Raw genomic sequence first — 23,434 nt, forward strand, 5'->3', positions numbered from 1 at the left:
ATCCAAAGCTAATTTTAGCCCCAGGTCTCAAGACGGCAACTCAAACAAAAAAGTAAAAAAAAAGATACAAACCACCCATATTTTAAGAAAGGGTTAATATAACAAAGATTAAACTATAAAATTAGTGTTTTATATAAAACAAAAGGGTTAAAAGAAAAAAACTAAAACATTAAAACCCATAAATGGATAATATTGTATTAGTATTTTAAAAGGAAGTCCTTACACTTATTCAGACATATCCAAACGGCTGTGATGTATCCAAGCACTAAGGTCTTTTGGGGAAAAGAAATGACATCTTAGAAAAGTTTTTTATTTTAAAAAAACCTTAATATTTAAGCGTTAAAAATATAAAAAAAATGTATATGAACTTAAAAGAAGAACCTAATGAGTTACTTTCAAAACTAACAAAATAATAATATAAAAAGAACAAACTCAGGATAAACCAAAAAAAAAACGGACCTTTACCGTGTGTAAGAAATGGACTATTAGCCATCACACAAAAATCATCAAATTATAAAAGATCCAAATCTATAGGCTAATTGTTAGCATAAAGAAAAGAAAATTAAATACAAATAGTAAAATTACAATATATTAGTCAGCTCGTAGTAAAAAAAAAGTACTATTCTTCATGGAATCTTTGAGCATCCGCTGGAGATTTGAACAGCCGATAAGTCCCATCTTGGAGAGTAACTCAATTGTGCTGGAAATAACAGCATTTGTTTGTAGCCTTTCTGATGAATTTCCGACATAACCGATTTAAAAGCCATTCTTGCCCTTATAACTTCGGGACTATAGTCTTCCAGAATACGAAATTTAAAATTTTTAAAGCTGATCATACCCTTTTTCCGGGCACCCCGAATCAAACGTTCTTTGGTATGAGGATAATGAATCCGGAGGATCACTAGTCGCGGTTTCGTACCTGAAGCTGGTTGAAAACGAGAAATGCGATGTGCACGGTCGATTATTAGAGGGGTATCCAGTACTTCTGAGCCAAAGACGTCCATTAAAAATTTAGAGAAAAATGCAGTCAGATCACTGTTCTCAAAATTTTCCGGAAGCCCAATTATCCGGAGATTTTGTCTTCGAGACCGATTTTCAAGATCAGTGATTTTAGATTTATAACGATCCAGCAGTTGAGCAGTCGAAACTTGCTGTTGTTGCAGAGTTTCAATTTTGCGATCTCTCTGGCGAGTGGCATCTTCAAGAACTAAAATTCTTGCTGCTTGTTGTTGTAAATCCAGTGCAAGTGATTGAAGTTTTGCATCGACTGTCTTTAAAATTTCATCAAGCGCAGGAAGCTTTGGGGTTAATTTATTCTTCAGTTTTTCAAGTCTCTCGTCCATAAGTTTCGCCATTGCTTCCAAAGTTATCGGTTCTTTCGTCTGTTTCGATTCCTTAGGTTCTCGTGGTTTAGACATTTTAACGAGTTGAAAATGATTCAAACAGTTGAAAAAGATTTCATAAGTATGAACCCCTTTAGAATAGGTATAAACAGGTCAGTTAGGGAGTGTTTGTAGGTAGAAAAAAGTAAAAGGATTGGAGCGAAGCCTAAAACTCCATAAGCGCCCTCTTGAGACCTCGATTTTCTTTTTTGTGATATGAAATTAGGATGAGCTTACATGGGCACTCTGGCTTGGCATGGATGGGTTGGACCAAAGAGCTTGCTTCCATTACTCTGATTCTATGAGGGGTAATATCAGAGTAGCTTTGGCAAGTAACTGCAGTGCATTTTCTACGTGGATGAGGTGCCCATCAAGTGGGCTGCTTTGGTATGCATCATGTCAAGCCTTAGGCTGTTAGTTTGCTGTCATCCAGCAAATTATCTTGTTGCCCTTTTTATTTGTAGACTAAGGGAATTCTGGATTATTAAGGAGGAGCATGGTGTAGAATACCATGCCTCTGACCTATTTTTGCAGCCTCATTTTTATCGTTCGTAAGAGTTTCTGATTAGGGGTGACTGTCCTATTGAAATGCTCAGGGCACTGCAATAGCAATGACAATGACTATCAGAAGAGCATCTTAAGACTTTGTCATATTGGAAGTGTTCATTGTAAGCACTCTGCTTGCTTTTACATTGATTCACTGCTAGTTTTATTTTGAAGGACGTTAATGAATTTGTCAAACAGTAAGCTGTTAATAACATCAAGTTGACTCTGAGTTATGATTTTTCTAACTGTCCAGTTACTGCTGGCTTATTCTGTACACAATTGAGATAATAACCCAGAAATGATTACTCATTTTGATTTTGCTTGTTAACTTAGTCTCTAATTCTCACTGAAACGTTTTCAGTGTTTCATGGTCTGTGATGCTCAGATCCTTCTCCTCTTGCGAGTCATAGAATAGTAGAAAAATAAAGCGCAGGAACAGTCCCATCAGCCCATCTAGTCTATGCCTAACTGCCCAGTCCCATCGACCTGCACTGGGACCATAGCCCTCAATGTTCCTATCATCCATGTACCTTTTCAAACTACTCTTAAATGGGGTGAAATCGAGCTTGCATTCTCCACCTATGCTGGAAACTCATTTCACAATCTCACAACCCTCTGAGTGAAGGAGTTTACCCTCATTTTTCTTAAACTTTTCACCTTTCACCCTTAACCCGTGACCTCTGGTTGTTGTCCCACTCAACCTTTGTGGTAAAAGCCTGCTTGCATTTACCCTATCTATACCCCTCATAATTTTGTACACCTTTATCAAATCTTCTTTTCTTCTACGTTCCAAGGAATAAAATCCTAACCTATTCAGTCTTAACTTATAACTCAGGTCCTCCAGTCCCAGCAACATCCTTGTAAATTTTCTTTGTACTCTTTCAACCTTATTTACATCTTTCCTGTAGTTAGATGACTGAAACTGCACATAATAGTCCAATATTCCAAATTGGTGAGGCCTAATGTCTTAAACAATTTCAACATAACATCCTATCTCCCCTACTCAGTACTTTGATTTATGAAGGCCAATGTGCCAAAAGCTTTCTTTATGATGTTATCTACCGGTGATGCCACTTTCAACAAATTATAGACCTGTACTGTATTCCCAGATCCCTTTGTTCTACCACACTCCTCGGTGCCTTACTGTTCACTGTATGAGACCTACCATGGGTGATCCTATTACAGTGCAACACCTCACATTTGGCTGCCATTAAATTCCATTTACCATTTCTCAGCCCATTTTTCCAGCAGGTCCCGATCCCAATCCAAGCGTGATGGCCTTCCTTAGTGTCCACTACACCATAAATCTTGGTATCATCTGCAAATTTGCTGATCCAGTTAACCAAATTTATCATCCAGCTCATTGATACAGGTGAGAAACAACAGTGGACACAGCTCTGATCCCTGTGGCACTCCACTCGTCAAAGATGCAACCATCTACTACCACTCAGATTTCTGCCTCAAAGCCCAAGTCTAATCCAGTTTACTACCTTATCTTGAATGCAGAGTGACTAAACTTTCTTCACCAACCTCCCATGCAGTTGTCCTTGTTAAATGCCTTACTAAAGTCCATATAGACAATATCCACAGTCTTGCCTTCATCAACTTCCCTGATAACTTTCTCAAAGAACTCTAAGATTGGGTAAGACATGACTTGCCATGCACAAAACCATGCTGACTGTCCTTAATCAGTCCATGTCTATCCAAATAGTTATTATTTTGGTCCCTCAGACACATTACCCCAGGCATTATGCATCCAACACTAACTTTATGGTTTATGATCTCCGCTGCAAATGAAAATAACTGTTTTCCTAACTAACAACAGCAAACAATCCACTGGAGGAATGCAGTGGGTTGAGCAGGATCTGTGGGCGGAAAGGAATTGTTGACATTTTGATTAGTATCCTTGCATTAGGACTTCTTTTTCTTGGGCAATGAGATGAGAGGAAGATGGAGTGAGGGGAATGAGAAGGTTGGAGAACCTGCCCCTAACTATACTGTTAAATACACTATTTCCCCTCCTTTGCTGAGTTAAATGTCCCTATACTACTTGCTTAAGTCATCCTCCCTGCAAGCTTCTCTCTTATCCACACTCGCTATAGTATCCTAGTGCTGTTTGGAGAACAGCATGTTCCAAAACTCCTGGGGGGAGAAACGTGACCAGTAACTTTCTTTCTCCAGAATATCGTGAAACCTGCAACGCAGACTCTGGTTCAACAATTTACTTTGAAAGTTAGTCAAGTTCCAGGCACCTGTTACAGAATATAAAAGCAAGGAGATAATGCTGTGCTCCTGCTCACCAAATGCTTAGTTTTGTACTGTGTAGAAGCTGCTCTCTACAAGTACTCTTGTTAATGTGTTGTCATAGTGATGTGATCACGTGCAATGGAATCAGAGAATACGGCAGAGAAACATGTCCTGCTGCCCACTGAATCCAAGCCAACCATCCATTTACACTAACTCTACAATAAACCTATTTTTTTTATTCTCCTCACATTTTTAATCAACTCTTCTCAAATTCTTCCTTTCTTTACATACTAGGGGCAACTTGTAATAGTCAGATAACCTACCACTCCACAATACTTCGTAGGAGGAAACCAGAGAACCCGGAGGAAATGGACACAGTCAGGGAAGAACCGAACAAATATAACACTGACAGACTACTGGTCAAGCTAGTGCCTCAGTGTAGTCACTGGGGTTTTATCCTGGGAAGACAGAATTTGGACTACAGTGTCTGCCAGCTCTTATTCCACTTGGTGCCATTCCTCTGTTTAATCCCCACATGTCCACAGATTATTTATGTCTAATTAATATTCTTGAAACTACTGCATCTTATCATGCCTATTGAATCCCAAGTCCTTATTCTAAGATTTAACAGTCCCCACATCTCGCTTGTTGCTTATGCGTAGAATACAAAAATCTGTGTCTCTTGGCTTTTGAATTGCTGCTCAAGGGATTAATATCTTTTTGTGTAACAAGTGTACATCTAGATCGTCAGCATCAAATCCCCTCAACTATCTTTTTTCATCAGAGAGCGAGCCCTTTTTCCAGTGTAACTATGTTGCAGGAGTTCCTCACTCCTATTGCTTTCCTGCATCCTTGGTAGAGCCTTCATATTGTTCTTAAGTGTGCCAACCAGATTTGGGCACAATGTATTTTGAGGTTCAGCATAACCTCCCTGCTTTTATACCCTATGCCTCTGTTTATGAATCCTGTAATCCAACATAATTTACTGGCTACTCTTTTCATATGTCTAACAGCTTTTGAGGATACTTGTACATGTGCATCAAGAGAAGGCTTGAGAGTGCACGCTATTGAAATTTACAATTTATTCCCTTTAGTATCTCTTGATTCTTTTGTCCAAAGTACATCTCTCTTTATGAAATCTGGTCTGCCCACTCATCACACATTTTTGGAATTTCCTGCTATCTCATTATGACCTCTAAACGCTGTCATTTTCAAACATTTTACGCCATACACCCATGTCTAATGTATTTGCATGTATTAACACAACAAAAAGTATTAAACTTATCAAGATATAACACAGAAACAGACACTTGGCTGCACAAATCTGTGATGATTGTGAGCCACCTGTTTACACTAATCCTACAGTAATAGTTCATTTTATTCTCCCCACTGTCTCATCAATTCCCCCAGATTCTACTAGTCACTTACACACCAAGGAAAATTTACCATGGCCAATATATCTACTAACCTCTGTGTGTTTGTGATGTAGATGGAAACTAGAGCAGCCTACAGAGTTACAGGGAAAACATTCAATCTCGGCAGACAATGCTCGGATCACAGTGTTACCAAAAGCATATTGGTCATTCATGACTAGTATGAAAAGAAATTTCTTCACCCAGAGTTCTCCACCCAAGAGCACTTTGCAGACTCAGTCATTTAAGTATGTTCAAGACAGATTGATAGGTCTTTAGGTATGAAGGGAATTAAGAGATATGTGGGACTAAGCTTAGAAATCTGTCATGATTTGTCACATGGCAAAGAACACAAAAAGGAACAATCGGCTTACTGCTGCTATTTGTTATGTTCTTGGTGACTAGGACCTCGCTTGCTCCATGAACCTGATACAGTAATTTGCGCTTTCTTAGTTAACTTACTGCCCATTATGCTGCTCATGTTTAGGACAGCAATGAAAGTCTGTAATACCCTTCATAGTTTTCTCTTATAGCTAGCTTAATCAACTTTAATACCAGGATCATTCAGATGTATGTGAACTCTGCCTCCTCCAAAGCCAGAATACCCTAAATGAATGCCATAATACATGTCTCCAGATAGGGTTCAACCATATCTTTGCATGGCAAGAATCCAGTACCTTCTCATTAGGTCTATTTTCCCAGCAGAGGACAAAATATTGAGCAGTTCTGCCACTTCCTGTTGGAAGGAAACGAGAGTGGAATGGAACTCAGCTAAAGTTAGAACTATAAGGAAGGGAAAAGCCAGGAGAAAACTCATTGGTATCTCAGCAATAAATAAGAATTTTCTTGTTCATCTCTCAGGGTGGAATAGGTCTCAGAACAAAAATAGATAGACTGTTTTTAATTTTTGTCCTGTACTTACTGACATGATTTGGAAAATCTTTTCATAGGACATTGGAAGAGAATTTCCAGACAGGAGACTCCAATGAATCATCGCATCAAGATCCACCTGAGTCGCTTGATTCTTCAGGACAAGAATGTCATCGTCCATTGAACACGGAAGGAGAAATGTTTGTCTGCTCTGTATGTGGGAAGCGATTTAAAACATTAGTATGGATGGAAAAGCACCGAGACACACACACTAGAGGAAGAGTGTTCCAGTGCTCTGACTGTGGGAAGAGTTTTAATCAGTTACATAGCCTGAGAAATCACTGCAACATTCACAGCCACGAAAAACCGTACACGTGCTCTATATGTGATCGGACCTTCAGTGGGTCAGACAGCTTGATGATGCACAAGTGCAATGACACAGGAGAGCAGCCCTATAAATGTGGCGTCTGTGGGAAGGGGTTCAGTTACCCATCCAAGCTGGAGACTCACTGGCGCAGTCACACAGGGGAAAGGCCCTTCAGCTGCTCAGTGTGTGGAAAGAGGTTCACTCAGACTTCCAACCTTCTGACTCACCAGCGCATTCACTCTGGGGAAAGACCATTCACCTGTTCAGTGTGTGGAAAGGGATTCACCGGTTCATCCAACCTGCAGATACACCAGCGCACTCACACAGGGGAGAGGCCATTCAATTGCTCTCTGTGTGGGAAGGAATTCACTCAAGCATCCAGTTTACTTACCCACCAGCGTATTCACACTGGGGAGAGGCCATTCACCTGCTCCATGTGTGGGAAGGGATTCACTCGGTCCTCACATCTACTGACTCACCAGCGCATTCACACTGGGGAGAGGCCTTTCACCTGCTCTGTGTGCGGGAAAGGGTTCACTCGGTCCTCGCACCTGGTGACACACAGGCGGGTTCACACTGATGACCGACCCTTTAAATGCTCTGAGTGTGGAAAGACATTTAAAGGCTCTGAAGAACTTATGAAACATCAACGTATTCACACTGACGAAAGGCCATGTGGTTGTACCCTCTGTGGGAAGAGGTTCAGGCAGTTGTCTCATTTGCTTACTCACCAGCGAGTTCACACTGGGGAGAGACCATTCAGCTGTTCTATATGTGGGAAAGAATTTACTCAGTCCTCCCATCTTCTAAGGCATCAACGACTTCACAGTGGGGAGAGGCCTTTTATCTGCTCCACATGTGGCAAGGACTTCACCCAGTGGGCTGACTTGCTGACGCATCAGTGTACAGCGAACAATCAGGCACAGGCAAACACAGAACCATTGGTCTTCCTTCAGTTCCAGGTATAACTTCATTAATTATCAGAATGGAGTCAACATTTTCTAAGAACCCAGAGGTGCTGAAAGTCGCCATATGAATGCAGCTTTCTTGTTCAGATTCAACAAGTTGTATTTCTGCAGTGCCTCTGATGTTTAATCAAAGATCCCAAGGTCCTTATAGTTAACAAGTACTGAATAATTAGGAGAAAGAGAGAGTAGAAGGCCTGAATAGGGACACATGTTTTGAGAAGGGTTTTGTTTAGGAAAGAGAATTCTCAAATGTAGGACCCACATGTGTAAAGAGCAGGCCCCAGTCATGAAGCAGAGGAAGGTGGCAACCATAAGAGGGCAGAATCGGGAATGGGGCATCTGTAGGAAAGTTGGACTGGAGGTGTAGCTAGCACTGAGGATTTGAAATGTTTTGGTTTGGGAAGCCAGTGGAAGTCAATAATAAATGGGAGAAAGGAAATCTTTTCTGACTGCATAATGTGAATACAATTGAGACTGAATCCACACCAAAAAAATGTGAATAGAAGGAAAAATGGGAAGAACAGGCAAATGTTATTAAATGGTGAGGCACCTCGTGGAATATAAACATCAGCCAGACCAAATGGCCTTTTTGTAATACATTGTGGGTAAAAACAAAAAAACCCAGTGAATGAGTTCACATGAGGTTGATCCTATTTTTGTTCTTGCATGCACCTCTTTGAGGCACATCAGGACGGTTTTCCTCCATTATTGGCACAATAGAAATGCAAATTTCTTAAGTTCCTGATGCAATTTATTCAAGGAAGTGATTCTGATATCTGTACAAACAGTGTACCTTGACTTCCAGGTTTTTGTCAAAGGCATTATGTAAAGAACAAAACTGGGATTTTCAAGGCTGGATAAGAATCTGACTGATTGGAGGAGTTGTCACGTTGTGAGAAGTTCTAAATGGATTCTACAAGGGCTTCAAATTGGAACGATTGTTATTGCTAATTTCCATTGATGACTTGGATTCAAAATGTCAGTGCAACAATTTGGAATTACAGATGTGATGATCAGTGAACTTCAAGACGCCAGGTGAGAAATGGCCGTAGGTGTAGGCTGCAGAACATAGATAACTATGTAAGTAGAGTTCTGAGGTGGAGGGATTTGACGAAGACAAGTAACTCAGGAATGTAGATGTTTTGGAAGATTGCAGAAAATAATGGTACAGATGAAAGACTAAAAATTAAACTCAAATTTGACCAACATATGTAGAACAGATACCTGTAAGATGTAGGACAAGTGAGTGATCTTGTCATACCACACCTTTAGTGTTGTGATTAGTTTAAAACATGATCAAGAGTTCAGTGCTGCCGTACTGTCAGGTGGTTGAGCTGTAAGGAAATCAGTTTGGGATATGGTGTTTCCAATGTGTCCTTATTGCTGTTTATCAATTAGGAAGGAATAGAGGCTCTAAATTGACTGTTACTTTAAATGGAATCTAGGACATAGATTTACAGGATTTAAAATATTTTTAGTAAGGCAGGGTTTAGGATTCTTTCAGGTGGAATAACTGACACACTGAACAAACCACCCAAATGAAATAAGAGGTGAAAACATGCAATGGCTTGAGGTAATTGTGGCCTCCATTGCCTGAAACTGTCTCAACTCTAGTAGCTAGTGTTTACTGTTGGACTAAACAATTTTCATTCTGGAATTTGGGAATAGTTTTGGCTGAGGCACAAACCCGTATAACTGGGCTGGAGATTCACATATTGGGTATAAAGCAAATAAACCAATATTTTTTTTTTCGGAATTGTCTGGTCCTCTGTCTCTGAAGTAAAACAGAGGTAACAACAAGAGAAATGGAGGGTCAGAGACTGCAGGGCAGTGTATAATATATGCAGCTTATCAGTGGTAAAGGGTATTGTGGAGAAGTTACTACTGTAAAGGAGGCAATGTGGAAACTAATATGGGCCATTACTCATGTGAAAGCTGGCCAGTACACATATCAGTACTAACATCTGTGTTATGAATGTATTTGTGTCACAGGGTAACACAATGTAGATTAGGTGAAAGCTCAAAGGAGTCATCGGTTTAATGCAGTTAAAGAAGGATCAATGTTAAAAATAACAGCCTAGTATGGGAGCAGTGTGCCTGGAAAAAGTGTGAATGTTTATTATTGTGCAAGTTTCTTCTTGTCTACTGGTAAGACATGAAATCTATTACTTTCTAGTGATGCTGTCGTTTATGCTGTACCTTGCTGCCACCTGGTGCAGTAACAAAAGGATCACATGACAATAATCTTGGGATTGGCATGTTCAGACCATGCCACCTAACATTGCATTGAAACTATTTGTAAATATGAACTGTTTTCAGTAGTTTTGTATTCAATGCTGACAGCTCGCTCGACATTGAAGTTTACATGCTCCTGTTTGTAAGTATATAGGCATATAGAATGCTTGTACTTTGTCTATTCAATAAACCAAGTTGATTTAATTTTGGTGTTAAAACTTCTACAATTTGTGTTACTCAGCTCACCTGATTTGTTGGAGGACATGATATGAAATCGACAGAGAGAATTGAGACACTGCATGGCGCTGTAAGGATGGGAACGAAGAAAAAGCTGTTTGGAGAAAGATAGCAAACTGTCCACATTGGTTTACAGGGAGGGAACACATACTCAGTAGTATTTTTTGTGTGGAAAAGATCTTCAATTTCATTATTATAAGTTTGTATCCAAACTCAATGGTAGGAGTGAGTGGTTTACAATTCTAAGTACTTCATTGAACACAACAGATCAATAATCAGAGCAATGCAGATAGAGGAATATGTGATATTGTCATCAAGTTGGGTGTAAGAATTCCAGTCTGTTCAACACAAGAAGCCCTGCAGGATCTAGAATTGCGATGCACTGTCACAGTACAGACCAAGACACCAAGGAGAAGGCAACAGCTTAAGAAGATGAGGAACTGAAGTAGGTTAAGAACGCAATTATAAAATATGGCTAATGCATCTCAGCACAATTTCATGTGCTATCCAGGGTATGTAAGGAAAGTTGAAAACTATTGCCCAAAGCATGGCTCCATGCACAGGTATTTGGTAAAATAGAAACCAAGCAAAGTAGACCATAGATTAAGCTTAGGACACAATATACTAAGTGTAACAGGATGGACATAATTCTTATCAAGTATCATAAGACCGTAAGATATAGGGGCAGAATTAGGCCATTTACCCCATCGAGTGTGCTCCGCCATTCAATCATGACAGATCCTTTTTTCCCCTCCTCAGCCCCACTCCCTGGCCTTCTCCCTGTAACCTTTGATGCTGTGACCAATCAAGCATCTGTCTAACTCTGTCTGACCTGGCCTCCAAAGGTGCCTGTGTTATTAAATTCCACAAATTCTCCATCCCTTTGCTAGTAGAAATTCCTCCACATCTATGTTTTAAATGCCTCACCAGTGTCTTATAAACCCTCAGCATCACATCTCTACTCTTATGTTCTGGACCTCTTGAAATGAATGCTAACGTTGCATTTGCCATCCTCACCACCGACTGTACCTGCAAGTTAACGTTTAGGGTGTTCTGCCCAAGGACTCCCAAGTCCCTTTGCCTCTCAGATATTTGTATTTCCTCCCCATCTAGAAAGTCGGCTGCACATTTATTTCTACTACCAAAATGCATGACTGTGCATTTTCCAACATTGTATTTCATTTGACACTTCCTTGCACATTCTCCTAATCTGTGTAAGTCCTTCTGCAGCCTACCTGTTTCCTCAACACTACCTGCCCCTCTACCAATCTTCATATCATCTGCAAACTTGGCAACAAAGCCATCTATTCCAACATCTAATTCATTGATATACAGCATAAAAAGAAGCCGCCCCAATCAGCCCCTGCAGAACACCACTAGTCACTGCAAGCCAACCAGAAAAGGATCTTTTATTTCCACCTGCTGCCTCCTACCAGACAGCCAATGCTCTTAACCATGGCAGAAACACTCCTGTAGTACCATGGGCTCTTGGTAAGCTGCCTGATGTATGGAATCTTGTCAGAGGCCTTCAGAAAGTCCAAATATACAACATCTACTGCATCCCTTTTACCTATCCTACTTGTAATCTCCTCAGGCAGGATTTTACTTTAAGTAAACCATGTGGACTTTGTATTATCTTGTCCTGTGTCACCAAGTGCTCCAGAACCTCATCCTTAACAATTAACTCCAACATCTTCACAAACACTGATCTATAATTTCCTTGCTGCTGCCTTCCTCCTTTCTTAAGAGTGGAGTGACATTGCAATTTTCCTGTCCTCTGGCACCATGCCAGCGGCCAGTGATTTTTGAAGGATTATTAATAATGTCTCCGCAATCTACCGCTACCTCTTTCAGAACCCGAGGGTGTAGTTCATCTGGTTCAGGTGACTTAAGTACCCTTGGGTCTTCTGCTTCTTGAGTACCTTCTCCCTTGTAATAGTAACTGCACTCACTTCTCTTCCCTCGCAGCCTTCAACATCTGGCACACTGCTAGTGTCTTACACAGTGACGGCTGATGCTAAATATTCATTTAGCTTGTATGCCATCTCTTTGTCCCCTGTTATTATTTCTCCAGCCTTATTTTGTAGCAGTCGTATATCCACTCTCACCTCTTATTATTTTACAAACTTGAAAAAAGCTTTTAAAAAGGGTTAAGAGGAGATCAGATCGGGACATTGGGGAATGGATTAAAGGGAGATCAGATTGTGACGTAGGGGACGGATGAGGGTGGATCAGATCGGGATGTTGAGGAACAGATTAAGGGGCATCTGATTGCGACATTGCGGAATGGATTAAGGAGAGATCTGATCAGGATGTAAGGGATGGGTTAAAGGGTATCAGTTTGGGACGTTGAGGAATGGGTGAAGGAGGATCTTGGACATTGGGGAGGGGACTAAGGGGAGATCAGGCTGGCACATTGATTAATGCATTAAGGAGGATCAGATTGAGACTGGGGAACGGGTGATGGGGGGATCTGATCAGGATGTTGGGGAACAGGTTAAGGGGAGATCAGATTAGGACGTTGTGGAACAGGTTAAGAAGGATCATATGGGTGTGTTGGGGAATGGTTTAAGGGAGATCAGGCTGGCACATTGGGTAATGCTTTAAGGAGGATCAGATTGGGACTTTGGGGAACGGGTTAAAGGGATCAGATTGGGACATTGGGAACTGATTAAGAGGAATCAGATTGGGACGTTGGGGAAAGGATTCAGGGGAATTGCGATGTTGGGGAAAAGGCTCGGGATCAGAGCGGGGTCTCGGTGAACCGGTTAAGGGAGATCAGATCAGGACAATGGGGAACAGATTAAGTAGAATCTAACCAAGACGTTGGGAATGGATTAAAGGGAAATCAGTTTGGGAAGTTGGGTAACTGGTTGAGAGGGATCAGATTGAGACTTTGGGGAACAGGCTAAGAGGGATCAGATTGGGACCTTGTGGAATGGGTTAAGGGGATATCAGTTTGGGACATTGTTAAGTTAAGGGGATCAGTTCTGTCCACTGGGGTACAATTCAAGGGGAGAAAGGATCTAGACTTTGCTGAACTGGTTCTTGGAAATCAGAACTGTATGTTGGGTGTTAGGAGTATCAGATCAGGTTATGGGGGAATCAATTGGGACATTGGGGAAAGGGTTAAGGATCAGATTGGGACTTTGGGAAACGGGTGAGGGCGGATCAGATTGGGATGCTGGGGATCGGGTTAAGGGGGATCAGATTGGGGTGTTGAGAGAAGGGTTAAGGGGGGATCAGATTGGAACATTGGGAACAGGTTATGGCTGATCAGATTGGGACATTGTGAAGGGGTTAAGGGGATCACGGGACTTTGGGGAAAGGGTTAAGGAGATCAGTTTGTGATCTTGGGGAATGTGTAAAGGGGACATGTGATTGGTGGAGAACAGATTAAAGGAATCAGGTCGGGACCTTGGGTAATGACTTGAGAAAAGAATTGGGTCGTTGGGAATGGGTTAAGAGGGATCAGATTGGAAAGTTGGAGTATCAGTAAAGGGGATGAAATTGCACATTGGGAAACTTGAAGGGTTCAGATCGGGACATTGGGCAATGGGTTGAGGTGGATCAGATCGGGACTTTGAGGAACCGTTTAAGGAGAATTTGATCAGGACATTTGGGGAACAGCTTAATGGGGATTAGGTTGGGACATTGGGAAACAAGTTAAGGGGGATTTGATCAGGATGTTGGGGAACGGGTAAAGGGGAGATCAGATTGGGACATTAGGAAATAGGTAAGGGTAGATGGGACATTGGGGAACAGATTAAGGAGATTAGATTGGGATGTTTGGAACCTGTGAAGGGAGGCATCAGATTGGAATGTTGGGGAATGTGTTAAGACCATATGAGAGGAGCAGAATTAGGTAATTTGGCCCATGGAGTCTGCTCCACCATTCAATCATGGCTGATCCTTTTTTCCCCTCCTCAGCCCCACTCCCTAGCCTTCTTCCTGTAACATTTGATGTTAATTACTTCGCATCTCTGTTTTAAATGGATGGCCCTCCATCCTGAGGTTGTGCCCCCTTGACCTAGACTCCCCCACCATGGGAAACATCTTTCCACATCTACTCTGTCCAGGCCTTTAAAAATTCAAAAGGTTTCAATGAGATCCCCCCTTATTTTAGACATAAAGAAAATTGGGAAAGATGAATGTGTAGCAACATTGCTAAACTTGAACTAAAAGAACTACTGATCGGTCAGTGTTATGCTTTAATGAATTAACAAGCAGCACAGAAAAACAGGAATAACGAGATGCAAACCTATTCTAAGTATTTTCTAGAGTGCACTTTGACTCTTTGGTGCAAGTCTCAACTCTTCTCAAATCTTCCCCTCACCTTCTCAACTGTTTCCCTATTTGTTTCACTACACCTTTAATTGTCTAGTGCAGGGGTTCCCTACCTAGGTCTATGAACACCTTGGTTAATGGTAGGGATAGTTATCATATCTTTTTGCGCTTTGTGGCATTTTGGGCAGCATTTTTGCCATTTCCATAGCATTTCACTCCTCTTTTTGAGGCCCAGTTGCTAGCTCAACACTCAACCCAGCACAGATGGAAAGCGTTCAAGGAGCCGGCTGGATTTGAACTCAGGACCTTTTAGTTCAAATCCGGTGCTGATGCCACTACCAGCCGGCTAAGCGATCCATGGCATAAAAAAGGATGAGAACCCCTGATCTGCAATAGCACATTCTTGAATGTAATTAACTTTGCCTCCATAGCTGTCTTAGATAGAGAATTTTAAAGGTTAACAATTTTCTCAGAATAAATTTTTCATTTTATTCTTAAATATGAGATTACTTATTCAGAAACAATGCTCCCTTACTCTAGATATCCCCAACAGAGAAAATTTTGATCGCATCTGTCTGAAATTACTTTCCGGTTGGATATTTGTGATTCTAGGCTTTATTGGCCTTATCTTCCAAATCTGTGATGCCTATCAATATGGAGAAGGGAAGCAGAACCACTGTCTTGAAGTTCTCATCCAAGTCAAGCACCATTCCATATGAAAATGCTTTATTTTTTTTAATCATCACATGGTATAAATTTTGGAACATTGTCACTAAAAACCTGGTAGGAGAGTTAACAAATGGCAACTGATCTAGTGGCTCCAATGGAAATAAAAGGCCAGCAATAAATATCGGTGATAATGGTGATACCCTTATCATATAAAAAGAGTACAATAAAAATTCACTAGACAAATCTTTTTCTTTACTAACCCCCTTCAACTAACTAACCAAATCTAGTTACAAGAATTATTCCAGTAGAACTGCACTTGAAAGTGTGTATATCCTTTCTCAAATAAAGTCGGATCTGTTCATAATGCTTTAGAAGTGATTTCAAAGGTCTCTGCAGTTGTATGACGATCTCCATACTTTACCATGAACAGTATACCCTGTGGAGTAAAGTTTATGCAGCAGAGTTTATATAATTAGATATACAATGGCATGAACACTTATTTGAGCACCAAATTTTAGTAGTTGTACCTCAGCTGCAATTCTCAGGATCTCTGAGACATTAAGAAAGATCAGGGGAAGAAACGATCTGGACAGGATCTAAACAAAACAAAAGCCAGTATCTTTGTGGATACAGACCCTTCAGCCCAAACTTTTAACCTATTCTAAGATCTATTCTAGCCCTACCTCCTGAAAGCCCCATGAGATTCTGCAGATACTGGAAATCCAGAGTAACACGTACAAAATGCTGAAGGAACACAGGACTAATGAATGCTCTTAGCCCAAAACATTGACTGTTATTCTGAACTTGCCTTCCATTTTTTTGTCAGTATGCCTAAACACTTAATAAATGCCCTCTACCACCATTCCTGGCTGTGTATTCCACATACTCGCCACTCTCTGTGTAAAGAGTCAATAATCAGCTCCTTGGTCTTGCTGACATTCAGTAAAGAGTCTATTGTTTTGGCGCCACTCAGCAGATTTTCAATCTTCTTCCTAAATGCTAATGCTTCACCACTTTTGATCTGGCTTACAACTGTGGTGTTGACAGCAAATTTAAATATGGCTATGGAGCTGTGGTTAGCCACAGTCAGAAGTGTAAAGCGGGTTGAGCTTGGGGGCTAAACACAGCATTGTGGTGCGCCTGTGCTGATGGAGATTGTGGAGATCAGCAAGATTTTTAAAAGAGATTGCAGGATATAAAAGGAAGTGGGATTGGCTCTCAAAATTGGGTGAAACTACAAAGACAGCTGTGAGAACAGATGATATGTTAGTATCATCAAATGCAGTTTTACAGGACTGAGAAGTGATTTGACAAAAGGAGACTGGAAACAACTGTATTTAAAGTACAACTTTAAGAGTAATGAGAGGCAACAAAGGAGTCTTGGGGGATGCAGGGTAAATTTTTTCCATCAGAAGGGTAGGACTACGAAGTTAACATGGACACCTATCAACTTGGACAAGAAAATCAGGCTCATCGCAGTACTGCCATCTTGTGGTCCTCATTCAAGTAGCACCATTCCATGTAAAAGCGTATCCTTTTTTTCACTATCATGTGGTATAAATTTCAGAACATTGCACCCAATAACTGAGAGGAGACCTAACAAATGATAACTGTTCAAGCAGCTCAGTTTTACCCCTTCAAGGGCAATAAACCTAAGTGATAGTAATGATACCCGCATCCTATAAAAAAGAGTAAAATACAGAAAAACTTTCAACATTTTTCTCATAAGACAACTCAATTTCTTCACATCCCCCACCACAACCAACTAAACTTGATCACAAGAATCAGTCCAGTGGACCTGTATTTAAGGTATGTATGAAAGACTCTATCACATTATCCAAACAGTCTGAGCAAGATTGAACTACCAAATTTGTAAGCAAATATCTGGCAAGTTGAAAAGCATGGGGACAGTAATAGCATATTTCAATCATTATGCAGTATATTATTTAGTATATATTATCATTATCATACGGTCATATAAATATATGAAGGGCAGAGAATTTCTAAAATATATTGAGAATGCTTATAGCCAATATGTGGAAAGCCCAACCGGAAGATTCGGGTAAGTTTTGATTTAGTTTGAGAGAGGCTGGGAAGAATATTAATGAGGGAGCATTGTGTGGTATTTGTCACCATTTTTGGACAGAACAGTAATAGAAAAAGTATAAAGAAACAAAGGTTCAAATCTGAAGGCCAGTTTTACTAGATTGAGGAGTGATTTGACAAAAGTACTTATATTTGTATTTAAAGTACAGCTTTCATAGAGTAATGAGAAGGGAATGCAGGGTAAAAATACCTCTCATAATTTTATACACCTCAGAGGATCACCCCTTATTAACCTACTCTTCAGTGGAAAACATCACAACCTACTCAACCTCTTTCCAGAATTCAGGCCTTCAAGTCTTTACAGCATCCTTGTAAATTTCCTCTGCATCCTTTCCAGTTTAATGGCACCTTTTCTTTAGAAATGTGATGAAAACAGAATCCAATATTCTAAGTGTGGCCTCACTAAGAGTTTATACATTTGCAACATTACATTTAAATAACTAAACTTAGTGTCCTGACTGATGAAGGCCAGCTTGCAAAAGCATTCTTCATCACCTGCCTACCTGTGGTGCTACTTTCAGGAACCATGTCTTTTCTCCTTGGTCCCTCTATTCCATAACATTACCCAGGATATTCCTATTCACTGTGAAAGTTCTAGCCTGATTTGCGTTCCCAAATTGCAATAAAATATTAATTAAATGAGAGGAAGAGTTCTTGGAAGTGAGTCCATAGGTTGAGGGAACAGTTACGTGATGGGGCAAGTGAAATTGAGTGAAGTTATCCCCTCTGGTACAAGAGCCTTTCGTCAAGGTGTAATGACTGTTCCTGAACCTGGTGGTGTAAGTCCTGAGGCACCAATACCTTCTTCCTGGTGGCAGCAGTGAGAAAAGAGCATGACTGGGTGGTTGGGGGTTTGGGGTTCCTGATGATGGATGCTGCTTTTCTGCAACAACACTCAGTAAAGATGTGCTCAATGGTGGAGAGGGCTTTACTCATAATAAACTATGTCATATCCTCTACTTTCTGTAGGATTTTATGTTCAAGGGCATTGGTGCCTCTATACCAGGCTGTGATACAGCCAGTCAATATACTCTCCATCGCACATCTATAGAGGCTAATTAGAAAAAGGGTAGGACTACCAAACCTAGAGCCACTTGCCAGCATTATGTGCAGAGGGTAGGAAAAGGCAAATAAAATTGAACTGTAAATGACAAAAGCAAAAATCATCAGAAAATGCAGAAGAGAAAATTTTATGGGGAAATTGGAAGGCAAAAAGGGTGCTAGAAATATTTGCTTGTAAAGTCAAACAATTCAGAGAATGCATTTCCAATATGTAAGGAGCAAATGGATGACTGGGGTATGAGTAGACAGGATAGACCAAAATGGTAGGCTGTTTGTGGAGGAAGGCATTTATGGACTGAGATTCAGACAACACAGGTACAGGCCTCTTGGCCCACCCTGTCCATATTAACCATTGTACCCAAAACTATACTAGTTCTATTTATCTGCATTAGCTCTGTCACATTCTAAGCTCATGATAGCCATCTTCACTGGCACTGATCCCAACTATTTTAGTGTCACCTTTAAACTAACATACCATGTCTGGAATAGTCTCATCTAAATAATTGATACAAATGACATGGATGGCTAGGACGAATGGGTTAGTAAGTTTGCAAAGCTTGGTGATGCTTTGGATAGTGTACCAGATTGCCAAAGGATATTGTGATGTATATCAGTTCCAGATATAAATGAGGAAATGACAGGTGGAGTTTAAACTAGTAACATGTGATGTGTGTAAGAGATCAAATGTAAGGCAATGGTATGCAGACTTTTAACTGTGTTGATGTACAAAGGGATCTTGGGGTCCAAGTTGTTAGCTCCCAGGAAGTAGCTGCACTAATTCATAGAGTGTAAAGAAGATGTAGCTAAGACACTGACTGAACTCAAGAATCAGGAGGTCCTGTTTTTACTTCATCAAATTCTGGTCAGGATAATAGAGTATTGTATTCAGTTTGGGTCGTCCCATTATAAGAAGGATATAAGAGTTTTGGAGAGAGTACAGAAGAGTATTATGAACTTTAGAAAGACACTACCTGCATTGTAGGTCAAGCGCTACAAGGCAGGGCTGGCCAACTTGGGTTGCTTTCTCTGGAGCCACAGAGGCCAAGAGCAGATGTGATGGATGTTTATAAGATGATGAAAGGCGTAGTGCTGATGGACAGTATCTTTTTTCCCAGCGTTGACATGCTGAACACAATTGAGCTTGTATTTCAAGTGAGGTGGATAATTTTCAAGAGATGAGCAGGGCATGTTTTAGTTTACATAGAGGATTGTAGTTATCTGGAACGTGGGTGTTAGTGGAGGCAAATGTAATAGAAGTGTTTAAATGTTTCTTGGTCACATGAATGAGCAGAGAATGAGGGATATGCACCTTGAGTTGGCTGAAGGGATGAGTTTTTTTTTCAGCGTTTATTTACTGGTTTAATTAGTTCAACACAACTTTGAGGGTCAATTGACTTATGCAATTACAATTGCTCTCTTCAATAAAATTGATATAGATTGTAAATGTCAGTGGCCTTCAACTAAACATACTTTAACTTACCCCCAGTCATACTAATGTACTGCCTACTTTTGGCCCCTACTTGGTTCGGTAACCTATTCTCAGAAATCCAAGTCTGAATTTCTATCTGACTTGCTCGTTGCATCTTTAATACATCATGATCTACTTAAACATAACTCTTTTTTTTAGAGCCAAGCTAATTGCCTAATTTGGGTCCCGCAAAACAAAGTATACATACAGTAATATGATTCTGAAATTATGTTACGCTTTCAACCATTTTATCTATTAATAATTGGCAATATTTTCCAGCCATTGATGTTCATTTGCAATTCCTCGTTTTTCATTCTTTTCTTGAATTTCCTGTTCCGCAATTACTCTTAGGTATTTTTCACCTTCACTCTATTGCCCCGTTCCGCTGTTGCTCCCGCCTTTGTCTCCCTTCTTCACTCACTCTACCCTTTTTGTGTCTTCTCCCTCTCACACTCGTCTTTCTCTCCTTTTCTCCACCTCTTTGACTGTGCATCACTCCCTCACTTTCTGAACTTTCTTCACTACCGTCTACTTTTTCCCCACTTTCATCCTTCCCGGTGTTGCTACATTCCTCTCCTTGCCAAACCTCGTTTCCCTTTCCAAATCATTTCTGCCCAATTCACAGTCTCCACTTACTGATTTTTTTAAATCTCTCTTCCACCCCACCCCACATGATTTATCTGAGTCTCCCAAATCGATTTCTCTTTCTGTTCTTTTCATTCCCCTCGGCGCCGTTGTTTTCTTCCATTCTCACGCTTTCCCGCTGTTGATTGACGGATGATTCCACCTTGTGCTATGGTTTGATTGGTTAGAATGTACGTAGGTGGACCTAATGTCGGCCAGACGGAGCGCGGCTTTGAGAAACGGATGTCCTGCCTCCGATTGTCCGGCACGAAGCGGAGCGGAGGTGAGTTTACGTCGCGGTCCTTAATCACCTCCTCCCGGTTACATCCCAACGAACCGACCATTCCATCCTATGAACGCCTCCATTAGCATCTCCCAGCACCGCTTACTGCTTATCCGGTCACTGCCACCCTGTGGACAGCCGCAACACCAGCGGCTCATTCTCATCTCCACATCCCACCACGCCTCCAAAACCTCACATACCCCTAGCAACAACTCTAGCATTATCCCAACGACCCCTCTGCAACCACCATCCCAGCATCAGCACCCCATGTAGTATCACAAATACCCTCGCCCCAGGCACATCTCCCACCATCAGCTCTCAGTTCAATGATCCAGTGCTCCCTTAGCGAACCCTTGAATCCATCCTCCAATTTCCACCGGTGCATAACCACCCTCTTAATCTCATCACCTTTGCACTTCTTCCCCTGACAATCCCTCAACTCCACGTCCATTTACCCTCATCCTGCGTCTTCAACCGCGGAACATAGAAACTGACTCATTGACCCTCCTCGTCCATGCTGACCAAGTTGTCTACATTAGCTGGTCCCATTTGCCTGTACTGAGCCTGTAATCGTTTTCTACCGTCTAAATTTCTGCTCAACTGTGCATATGTACCTGTCTCTCTGTTCAACAACACTCCACAGGGACCTATCATTTACTGTATTTGTCCTACCCTGCACACATTTCCCAAAATATTTACTTTGCACTTATCTGGGCTAAATTCTATCCTCCATTCTTTGCCTACTTTCTCAGGAGATGGAGATTGTGTTGTCAACACCTTCACTGTTAATAAACCTTCTGCGTGACTTTACCAATCATCCTTTGTTCCTGTTGAATACCATCAAAATTAACCTTGCACCAAGTTAAGACTTTAAATTATAGAGCAGACCTAACATTTTCCTTAACTATACGTATTACAACTAGTAGGGTCATACATTTACTACTTGAGAAATCTTTCCTGGCCACACTGTGCTCTATCCAATCCTTTAGCACAATGGCAGTCCAATTAACTTTAGAAAGAGTTAAAGTCACCTGGTATCACAACCCTATTATTTCTACAGCTACCTGCAATGTTCTTGGCTATTAACTTTTTTAATTCCCACTTACTATAATTCCACTTTAGAGGGGTACAATCCCATCTTATTTCTAAGCACATGACCTCACCAGATGTCACCAGTTTTACAGATTTGGCAACTAATCATGCTCTGAAGAACTGATGCAGGGGACAAGGATTCAGCTTATTGGATCATAATATTGATAGGGGATTCTATAGTCTGGGGGGCGGATAGGAGATTTTGTGGGGAAGATCGGGAGTCTCGGATGGTATGTTGCTTCCCTGGTGCCGGGGTCCGAGACATCTCAGATTGGGTGCAAGTTATTCTCGAGAGGGAGGGCAAGAATCCAGATGTTGTGGTCCATGTAGGGACCAATGACGTGGGTAGGATGAGTGAGGGGGTCCTGTGTAGGGAGTTCAGGGAGTTAGGTGCGAAGCTGAAGAGCAGGACCTCCAGGGTAACAATCACAAGATTGCTACCTGTGCCACGTGCGAGTGAGGCAAGGAACAGAAAGATTATAAAAATTAATACGTGGCTGAGAGGATGGTGCAGGAGGGAGGGCTTCAGGTTTTTAGATAATTGGGCTTTGTTCCAGGGAAGGTGGGATCTGTTCCGAAGGGACGGTTTACACCTGAACTGGAGCAGTACTAACATTCTTGCAGGGAAGTTTGCTAGTAATTCTTGGGGGGGGGGGGGGTTTAAACTAAATTTGCAGGGGGCGGGGATCCAGAATGTGAGAGAGGATAGCGAGAGGAAGAATAAAGGACAGGTGGGGACTACACGGTTCCAGAATATTAAGTGTGTAGTAGAGAAAGGTGAGGCGGAACAAGTGATAAGGAGGACACATGTACAGAGGGATGGTCTGACGGAACATGAAGTTAAATGTGTTGAAAGAATAAGTAAATTTAGGAAGGACAACAAAATTCTAGGGGCGTATAGCCCGATGGGAGTTCGGGGAGCTGGGTTAAGCACAATAGGCAGCGATTCAAACAGAGAGAGGAGAAATTGGCTAAAAATTCTACAAAAGTGTCAGAATTAAGGCAGATGAGCTTGAAGCTCAGATGCGAATTGGTAACTATGATGTTGTTGGGAGCAGGGAGATCAGACCTGGGAAATGAATGTACAAGGGTATACGTGCTATCCTAGGGACAGAAATGTGGGCAGCGGGTGTGGGGTGGCCCTGTTGGTGAGGAATGAGATTCAGACCTTTGCAAGGGGGGACATAGGGTCAGGAGAAGTAGAGTCTGTGTGGATAGAACTGAAGAACAGTAAGGGTAAAAGGACCCAAATGGGTGTTATCTACAGGCCACCAAACAGTAGCATGGATATTGGGTGCAAGTTGAATAGGGAGTTAACATTGGCATGTGGCAAAGGTAATGTTGCAGTAGTTATGGGGGATTTCAACATGCAGGTGAACTGGGAGAATCAGTTTGGTGCTGGACCACAGGATAGGGGGTTTGTAGAGTGCCTATGGGATGCATTCGTGGAACAGCTTGTATAAGAGCCAACCAGGGACAAGACTATTCTGGATTTAGTGTTATGTAATGAACAGTATTTGATAAGCGATCTTGCAGTAAAGGAGCCATTAGGAGGTAGTGATCATAATATGATAAGTTT

The 23,434-nt window shown here is 41.3% G+C and overlaps 1 protein-coding gene across 1 annotated transcript in view; it reads left to right on the forward strand.

The window, feature by feature from the left end:
- LOC140716172 (uncharacterized) overlaps positions 1 to 23,434 on the forward strand; it is a 69,965-nt gene that overhangs the window by 28,778 nt on the left and 17,753 nt on the right. Inside the window, exon 3 of the mRNA XM_073028817.1 lies at positions 6,538 to 7,786. Coding sequence (XP_072884918.1) covers positions 6,538 to 7,786 — 1,249 coding nt within the window. The remainder of the gene's footprint in view (positions 1 to 6,537; positions 7,787 to 23,434) is intronic.

The sequence above is a fragment of the Hemitrygon akajei genome, chromosome 25 (genome assembly GCF_048418815.1).
Source record: "Hemitrygon akajei chromosome 25, sHemAka1.3, whole genome shotgun sequence".
Taxonomy (NCBI): domain Eukaryota; kingdom Metazoa; phylum Chordata; class Chondrichthyes; order Myliobatiformes; family Dasyatidae; genus Hemitrygon; species Hemitrygon akajei.